The sequence below is a fragment of the Drosophila serrata genome, unplaced genomic scaffold, assembly GCF_035046125.1.
Source record: "Drosophila serrata isolate PLE 108 unplaced genomic scaffold, ASM3504612v1 contig_190, whole genome shotgun sequence".
Taxonomy (NCBI): domain Eukaryota; kingdom Metazoa; phylum Arthropoda; class Insecta; order Diptera; family Drosophilidae; genus Drosophila; species Drosophila serrata.
The window spans coordinates 403,207-411,878 of record NW_028257088.1 but is presented as its reverse complement, the minus strand read 5'-3'; the positions used below and the strand labels follow the sequence as shown (position 1 = coordinate 411,878).

General features: G+C 38.1%; 1 protein-coding gene and 1 pseudogene across 2 annotated transcripts; both read right to left on the bottom strand.

Moving 5' to 3' along the window:
* Positions 1 to 4,558: 4,558 nt before the first annotated feature.
* Positions 4,559 to 5,632, bottom strand: LOC110179665 (uncharacterized). The gene is made up of 2 exons (XM_020947277.2): positions 5,521 to 5,632; positions 4,559 to 5,448 (listed from the first exon to the last, which is right to left on the bottom strand). The coding sequence occupies exon 2, from the start codon at positions 5,425 to 5,427 to the stop codon at positions 4,642 to 4,644; it is 786 nt and encodes a 261-aa protein (XP_020802936.2). The 5' UTR covers positions 5,428 to 5,448; positions 5,521 to 5,632; the 3' UTR covers positions 4,559 to 4,641.
* A 1,091-nt stretch (positions 5,633 to 6,723) lies between these two features.
* On the bottom strand, positions 6,724 to 8,547 carry LOC110179666 (microtubule-associated protein RP/EB family member 1 pseudogene; annotated as a pseudogene). The gene has a single exon (XR_015270823.1). The product of XR_015270823.1 is annotated as a microtubule-associated protein RP/EB family member 1 pseudogene (transcript).
* Between the last annotated feature and the right edge of the window lie 125 nt (positions 8,548 to 8,672).

Below are 8,672 nucleotides of genomic sequence, written 5' to 3'. Positions count from 1 at the left end.
TTTATTCAGAAACTTGTAACATTATGAAGGAGTCATTTCCGACCCTATAAATCATATATATTCTTGATCAGAATGAACAGCCGAATCGATCTAGACATGTTTTGCGGAATCAAAAATTTTCGGATTTTCGTTTCGAATTTTATGACAACATTTTATATTGTTAAAATTGTGAAAATTGACAAAATTTGAATTTTTTAAAACTTGAAAATGCAGTATGCAGATTTGTTAATCTTATAAAAACTAGCACAGAACAGCTTTCCGAATTAAAATTAATGCATTTTTGGCTGTGCTATGAATTTTTTTAAATTTGATTTGTCTAAAAAATTATAATATAAAAGTAATGCTAAATTTCGACCCAAAAATGGTATTTTAATTTTAGTCAGAAGCTTGTAACACACGAAGGAGTCATTTCCGACCCTATAAATCATATATATTCTTGATCAGAATGAAAAGCCGAATCGATTTAGAAATGTTTTCTGGAATCAAAAATTTTAAGATTTTTTTTTCAAAATTTTATCATTAAATTTTATATTGTTAAAAGTTAGAAAATTGACAAAATTTTAATTTTGTAAAACTTAAATATGCAGTATGCAGATTTATTAATCTTATAAAAACTAGCACAGAACAGCTTTCCGAATCAAAATTAATGCATTTTTGGCTGCGTTATGAATTTTTAAAGCTTTGAATTGTCTATAAAATTGTTATATAAAAATAAGGATAAATTTCGACCCAAAAATGGTATTTTAATTTTAGTCAGAAGCTGGTAACTCACAAAGGAGCCATTTCCGACCATATAAATCATATATATTCTTGATCAGAATGAGCAGCAGAATCGATTTAGAAATGTTTTATAGAATCAAAAATTTTAAGATTTTTTTTTCAAAATTTTATCATTAAATTTTATATTGCTGAAATTGTGAAAATGGACAAAATTTGAATTTTGTAAAACTTAAAAACTCAGTATGCAGATTTGTTAATCTTGTAAAAACTAGCACAAAACAGTTTACCGAATTGAAATTGATGCATTTTTGGCAGAGTTATGAATTTTTTGATTTGTTGAAAAAATTGTCATTACAAAATATCGATTTAAGAACGCTAATTTTTTAAGTTTAGTTATAATTGATTTAGGATAAGATGCTGTAATTTAAATTCAAACTACAGGCTTTCCGGGGTTAGTTTCCCTTATTGTTTTACCATATTCCTAGAAGTAGATATATCATTAGGTTTTTATTTAATTTTATACCAAATTGTTGTCCGATTATTCTTCTCAGTGTGCAAGGGGGTGGTGCCAAAGCGGAAACGGAAACACACCACCGCCACTGGCGTTGGCGGGCAAAAACAACAACGTGTTAATTTGCAGGGGGTGGCTTTCGGCTTTCGGTTTTCAGCTTTTCCCATTCTCCTTTCCTCCTCTTGCTGTTGTTGCAGCCTTCAGCCAGTCCCAGGCTTTTCAACGCCTTCCAATGCTTCGCTTTTCATCGCTTTCCATCGCAAGGGGGAAGCGTCCTTGCTTGCGGTGGCTAAAAGGGCGTGTGATTGACTTAATTGACTATGAAAATGAGAAATTACATGCAGATAATGACGCTGGTCGCGAAATGAGCAACAACATTATTAAAAACGCCAGTCGTTGGGCGGTGTAAAATCCACAACCCACCCATAAAGCGGCGACTTAATTTGATTTGATTTTCCATCCCCACAGCAGCCATGCCTCCCACTGCTTTTCCGCTTTTCCGTTTTCCCTTTTCCCTTGCGTTGGTTTATTGCACAGCATAGGCTAATTAGAATTGCGTTCGCTACAAAGTCCGTGGATGCCATTTTCCCTCCCACTTTTCCCATTTTCCACTGCCCAGGAGATTCGAGAGAGTTGGGTCATTAAAATGGCATTTGGCCTGCGGACACGAGTCCAGCTGGGAAGTGAATTAAAAAAAGAGGAGAGAGAGTTACCTCCTCTTAAAAGGTTTCCTTAACTTTGTCATATTACTATAAATTAATATGAAAATTTCCTCGATTTGTTGCCATCTTATTGCCAAGTTGATAATGTTCTTCTAAATACATTGAAAGTATAGATTTCGATCCGAAATATAAAAACATTTTCCGGTCTGCCGGGGCCTGGATAAGGATCTGCGGGCCATTCCGAATGGAATCCATCGTCGTCGTCGTTGTCGAGTGGCTATGGCAAATCAGAAAGCGTAATTAACTTTGGCCTACAATCTGAAACCGATAAATATATGTATATAATATATATATATTTTATTTTTTTTTATTTGTTTATAAATGCGATTGTAGGCAGAGCCAGTAAAGGCCACTTATCGATTATTTTATTAATTGTAATCTCATTTATTCTCTTCCCCCCGTACGGCTCTACTCTGCGCTCGGCTTCTGTGTTTAATTTCCACGTTTATTTTGTGATAAATTTATTATTTGATCGGTCGAGCGTCGAGCTTTAATCAATTTTTCATTACAAACTGCCAACGATTGTCTCTCTCTCTGTCGTCTCGTATCTGTATCTGGACTATACGTATCTGTGTCAACTATGTCCGTCCGTTTGTCCGTCTGTCCGTTTCGTCTGCGGCTTTATCAATGCCAAATTCAGGTGGCAAACCGAAACCCTCCCCCCCAAGTGTTGTAAGGCATCCAACCATCCATCCATCCATCCAATGCCAATGTTCTCTGACGACAAGTGTCCAGAGGCGCCTTCTCCTCCTCGATAAGGATTTTGTTTCCATTTCGGACACGATTTTGCCTTGTTCCCATAACCCAATTCACTGGAAAGAGCTTGACAAATACTATATTTACTATATAAAGAATTTTCTCTGGAATTTTCCTACAGGAAAAAAGATTAAAAAGAAGAGGAAATATGACAAGTCACAGTGATTTGTTATGAGGAGTATGAATCAGCTTTTGTTTTTACTTTATTTATTTTCTTGAGAGTTGCAATTATAGTTACAGGAATTATTGGGTTTTAATTACAGGGAAAATATAGTAGAGATTGGAGACTAGATAGAGCTTTGAAAATATATAGAGTAAAGGTTGGTGGATATATTGAAATGAAGTTGAAGTATATATAGATTTAAAGTTGGTTAATTACCAAATGTTATTAGGAATTTATTGCCAATATATAGGGTCTTTGGATCTTGAAGGAATACATCTCTTATGGTCAGCTTTGTCTTATAGAACTTTAGGGTTTAAGGTCTCTAAATTCTGTCTTCAGAGGAGTTACAGTAAGAACTATCATCTTAGATCATAGATTTTATATTAAAGTTACCGAAAATGTCACTAAAAATATATAAAAGATTTATACAAATTTATATGGTGAGCTTTTTAAGACTTTAAGACCTTAAGATTTAACATTGTAAACATGCTCAGTACAGTAAAAAGAATTAATTAGAAAGCCTTACGATAATTAACAGTTGGTTTCATTAGGGCTCAAGGTTATATATCTTTAAATCTATATGAAATTCCCCAGTATTAATATATAATAATGATCAGTCTTACATTTCCATTAAGGTCTCAATACTGATACTAATTATTATAAATAATTATCATGTTTAAAATTGAATTATCTTTGGGAACCATCTTTTAAGAACCTGTAAAATCCCTTGCTGTAAACCAGAAATGCAGGCAATCTCTTTAGCATTAATTTTAAGCACCTGCTGAACCCCCAAGGTACTGAGCACCTGGTAACGCCAGATCCCCTTCGAAGCAAACTCCCCCCCCTGGGTTTTGTTAACACCTCTCGGGAGATAAGCTGCACGTTTGTACTGAACAACGGACGACATATGACGGTCATGCATGCCACCTCCTCCTGACCACAACCAAGAGTGACACAAAAGCACAGGAACGAAACTGAACGGATCGAATCGAATCGAATCGGTTTGGGGGCGATCGACTAAATAGCTGTCCAAACGTTGGGTGAGACATATCGCTGATATCAATAATCAGCTTTGGTCAGCGTGTAAGCGTTGCCGGTTGTCCAACAGTCAAAGAATCGGCCTTATCTCGACCTTATAGACCTGTTTAGGAGCTCTATAGGAGGGAAATATTATTAGTTTATTTCACGATTGCGCACTGACTCCCCCGTTCCTAATCTTGATCATTGAATTGTATTGAAATGTACTCGCTTTGGGCCATATACACGTTTACGTACTATTCTTATTATATATATATGAATATATGCTGGCACAATCAACATCCTGTCCCGAACCGATCCGATGCGATAGGGGTATGCAAATGATTAGGCAACGATTAGAAGTGGGTCTGCGTTGTACCTGGATTTCTGACACTTCCACTCCCACTCCGAGTCCGCCGTCTAATCGATTGTTTTATGGCAACACTTTATACTATATCGCTTATAAGAGGGGGCCCCCCTCATAAACGGGTGCAGCAATTATGTACTTCTGGTAATTTGCTGGCCAAGAGCCCCACTGTGTGCCACGATTTTCGATATGGCGGGGGTTTTGAGTGCCAAGATCTTTGGGTGAATATTTAACTAGCTTAATAATTACATAGAAGTTCCGATTTTCAAGTTTAAAACTGGAATAGAAAACAATAACACAAATGCATTTTCTGTTAGTTTAATTGTACAGAAATTGAGAAATCAAAAAGTTGATTTACATGTTGGTAATTGTTGGTTCCGGTCCGTTAGGATTCCGATTCTGGTTTGGCATATATGCTAGTCCAGAGGCGTGCTGTGGAGTCGTATGCCAGGCGGTTCTCCTTGTACACGGCAGCATGGTCGGGCATCAGGGGATCATCTGTATTCGGATCAGTTAGCATCGATCGAATGCTTATCAAAATGGAAGCCACTGTTAGGACTGGCGACCAATCAGCTCGCAAAATATTCAGGCAAATAATGCCGCCCAGCGAGATGTTGCAGTGAAAGATGCGTGTGGTAAATGTGACTGTCGGAGCTCGGTACGGATATTCCCCATGAAAGATAATTTTAAGTTTAAATATCCCGCCCTCATAGGGTGAATCTGGCGGTCCGTCGATTTCCGCCTTCCACTGGAATACATTATTCTCGTTAGCTTCGATGCGGCAGCCATCGGGTGGATCTTTCCAGAAATCGTTAAGCTCGCGACGAATCCTTTCTGTGGCTGCGCGTGCTGCACTTGGTTGAGCACTTGAGGGCTGACCACGAATTGGGGATAATGGAGCCCTTGAAGGTCCTGGGGCAGCTCCGGCTGCGTCGTCAGATGCCTCGCTAACTAGAGGCGATCCAGGAGGTAGGATGACATCTCCTGCGAGTAGCCGGTTTATGAAAGACCTTGATCCAGCTTCGGCTTCATCACTATCACTATCAGCCAGCAATTCGGCCCTAGCGGCCTCGTTAAGGGCCTCCATTCGCAGCCTAATCCGGTCGCTACGACGCAGAGGAGGACGAGCCTCCTCCGGTTGCTGTCGTCGGTTTCGTAGTGGTGGTGGCATCACTTCGTTTTCAGCGAAAATCTTATGGTTTTAGGAGTACCTTCAGTTTTATGGATGAATGCTCAGTGGCGTGATTTTGGTGGAGTAACTTACCCAAAAAAAAAAAGATGAGATGAACTGTTTCCAGCAATTTTCAGTTGAAGTGATTGAAAAAATTTTCGCACGCGTCAAACTTTGAGAAAACTTTTTTTTCTTCTCAAAAACAGCGTTGCCACATTGTTAGTTTACGAATTGCCCCCATTTTCAATATACAAAACGGTCACATTTTTTTAAGCTTTGTTTTGAAGACTAGCCAGCCATTCAAATCTGGTGAAATCTTGAAAGTCTAGCTATAAAATAGAATGCCGTAATTGTAATGCTTATGACGATGCTAAAATTTCTATGCAAAAATGGGGAATTGTGGTTGGTGATCTGGAGATTGGGGATCTAGGGATTTGTGCCTTGACTTGGAGGTCAATAAGGCGATATCTTTGATAAAGTCTTGTGGAATTTAGAAAACAAAAGGCACTACGATATCTTTAAAAACCAATAAGGATGTTAATAAAGTTAATATTTTAAAACTGATTTTAAGGTCGTAACAGCGCCGTTAGATCAGTTTTAAAATATTAAAAACATCCTTATTGGTTTTATAAATTATATCCACAGCAAAAAGTGTTTATTTCTGTAGGTTAAAAATAAATATAATATTAAATTCTATGTTTAATTGGTATAATCAAACATCCGGTTAATCCACATCCACTGATCAGCGTTCGTCGAGTGTCAATCATGACCAGTCCTCATGATTTAGCATGATTGTGATTAGGCTAGTCCAACCAACCTTTCTCCATGCTCCCCCCATTGAGAATGGAACCCGAAATAATAATAATAAAAACAAAAAAACAAGTCGCTTGCTAGCTAGATCGTAAAAATATAATTAGCCGGAGGTCCGAATTATATATTGTGGCGTATGTAGGGGCAATATTTATGGCACTTCAGCTGCAGTTGTTGAGTTTATTACCCCCCGTGTAAAAAAAGAGTGTTTCGATTTCGTACTCTTACTCGATATATATGTATATGTATATATAGGAACCATTAGCACTCGATGTTTATTAATATCGCTCAAATATATAATGGGATCATGGATGGATGATGAGTAATTTAATTTGTCGTTTATTAGAATAGCACTCGTTGGTATTTTATGAGATACTCCAGAGCCTCTACTTGACTTTCGAGTTCTTTATTTGCGAGATATCTGTGCAGACCTACAAGTACATATACCAAGTATTATCTGCCAAATTGATTTGCCGTCGGTTCTTATTAGATTTAATGCCAACTTTTTTTCTTTTTTTAATTTGTTGTTTATAATTGTTACAAGAAATTTAAATGTCAAGTGCATTTTGAGGTGGAAACAATTGTTAATTTGGAAATAGCCCTCTGAAGACTAAACAATATTCCATTAAGGAAACCAGTATTGAATTCGAAAAGAGAAACTGGATTAGTGTTGGAAAGCAATATTCAAATCCTTGGGTATCCCTGGATCTGGCTTCTACCAACTTTGAGTTCGTCTTAGCTTCAAGTGGGACATTTTCTTGGCCAAGCACTCTTGACCTTCCCCGGTCTCCTGCATCTGCATTGGTGTCACCTTTTCGGAATTCCCTGGCTTGACCTGCTCCCAATAAGACTTCCTTGCCGAATTAGATGTAGAATGACGTCCTTGGATAGGGAACGGAGTAGTGCTGGCCAAGAAATTCACTGAAATTGATTCAGCGCCAAAGCCCATGGGGGCACCACCGCGGACTGCTCTGGGATCATAGCTCCTGCCCTCGTAATTTGCGTCAAAGAATTTCTTAAACCACTTTAGAAACTGCAAATGGTGTTGGAAGCATCGTTTGATGAGCTTCTCGCTGGGTATTTGCTTGTCCACGGACATCTTTTTGAAACTAGCTTCGAGTATCTTAAAGTTCTGTTTGAAATCGGTCTCTTCGTTGGTAAAGCACTTAACGCGATCCATGTTAATAATGTTTGGGAACAACATGTCCATGAATTGACAGTAGGCTGCGCCGGTGCACAGCTCATCGATCTTGGTGAACTGAGCCTTAAGGCTCTCGTTGACCCAATCCAGTAGCTCGAGACGCGACAGATCCTCGGAGGTCCTGCCACTCGTTAAGTACACATTCACCGCCGCACGATTATTCATTGAGTTGAGCATTTTAGTTTTTTTTTGGGTTTGGAAAATAATTTTTACTTGTTACTTTTTTTCCAAATTTAAAATTAAAATCTGATATTATTTAGGCGACCGATAGCTACCGATTGGGAAACTGAGCTCTGCTTAACAAAAGCATACAGTTGTTGAGGTTACACTAGATGAAGTGCTTACTAGATCTAAAATTAGAGATCTAAATGTACACTGGATATGATAACCATACAAAGTAGGTACGTACAGGGAAACTAATTGAACCAGTGAGGTTGTTTTCTGAAAATTTAAGTTAAATCGGATGATAAACATGGCAGTTATTGGACCACAAAGTTACTATTTGTGGTAAACTTTAGCCACATCTGCGTTTCTGTGTTGCTCAACTTGTCCCTAGCAACATTTGTCTTTATATGGATGTTGCACAACATTTGTTTACATTTTCTTCACCTTTTCCGCCCTTTTAATGTGAGTTCTAGTCAAGTCTCTCGGTTTATACATTCAGCGCTGTTACCTTTGTCTTAATGATCCAAATTGGAGCCCCCCAGACAGAGTACTCCATCCATCCATCCATCCATCCGGGTTCACCTTATCGTTTATATATATGTGTGTACTTATATTATATAGTAATCGTTTGCCGGGTCCACAAAATATTGTTTTGGTGCCGCAATCGAGGCAACAACTGGCGGATTACGATGCCAATCGCAGAACGGTAGCTAACAACCATAATCAAAGACCATATTTATGGTGTGTCCAACATGTTTATACGCTCCATCGATACCCGCTTCTGTCGCGGGCAAACGACGGGTGTCTTTTACGATCCCATAAAGTGCATGGGGTAATAACTCTTTGAATACGCCATTATTTCCTATTATTTCATTTCGCTTTAGATTAGTTTCTAGGTTCTCCTATCACTACAACAAAATCATTGAAACGAAATAAAGAAAACACAAATGCAGAGGAAGTGCTTCTTCGTTGCTATTCTCCATTTAATTAAACATTGATTTGTCAAAATCACAAAATATCAAATATCAATACGATGTCAAAGGACATTCTGGAAAGCCAGTTGTCATCG

Coding starts and splice junctions, on each gene's coding strand:
- LOC110179665 (XM_020947277.2), bottom strand. CDS start 5,427: ATGCCACCACCACTACGAAACCGACGACAGCAACCGGAGGAGGCTCGT.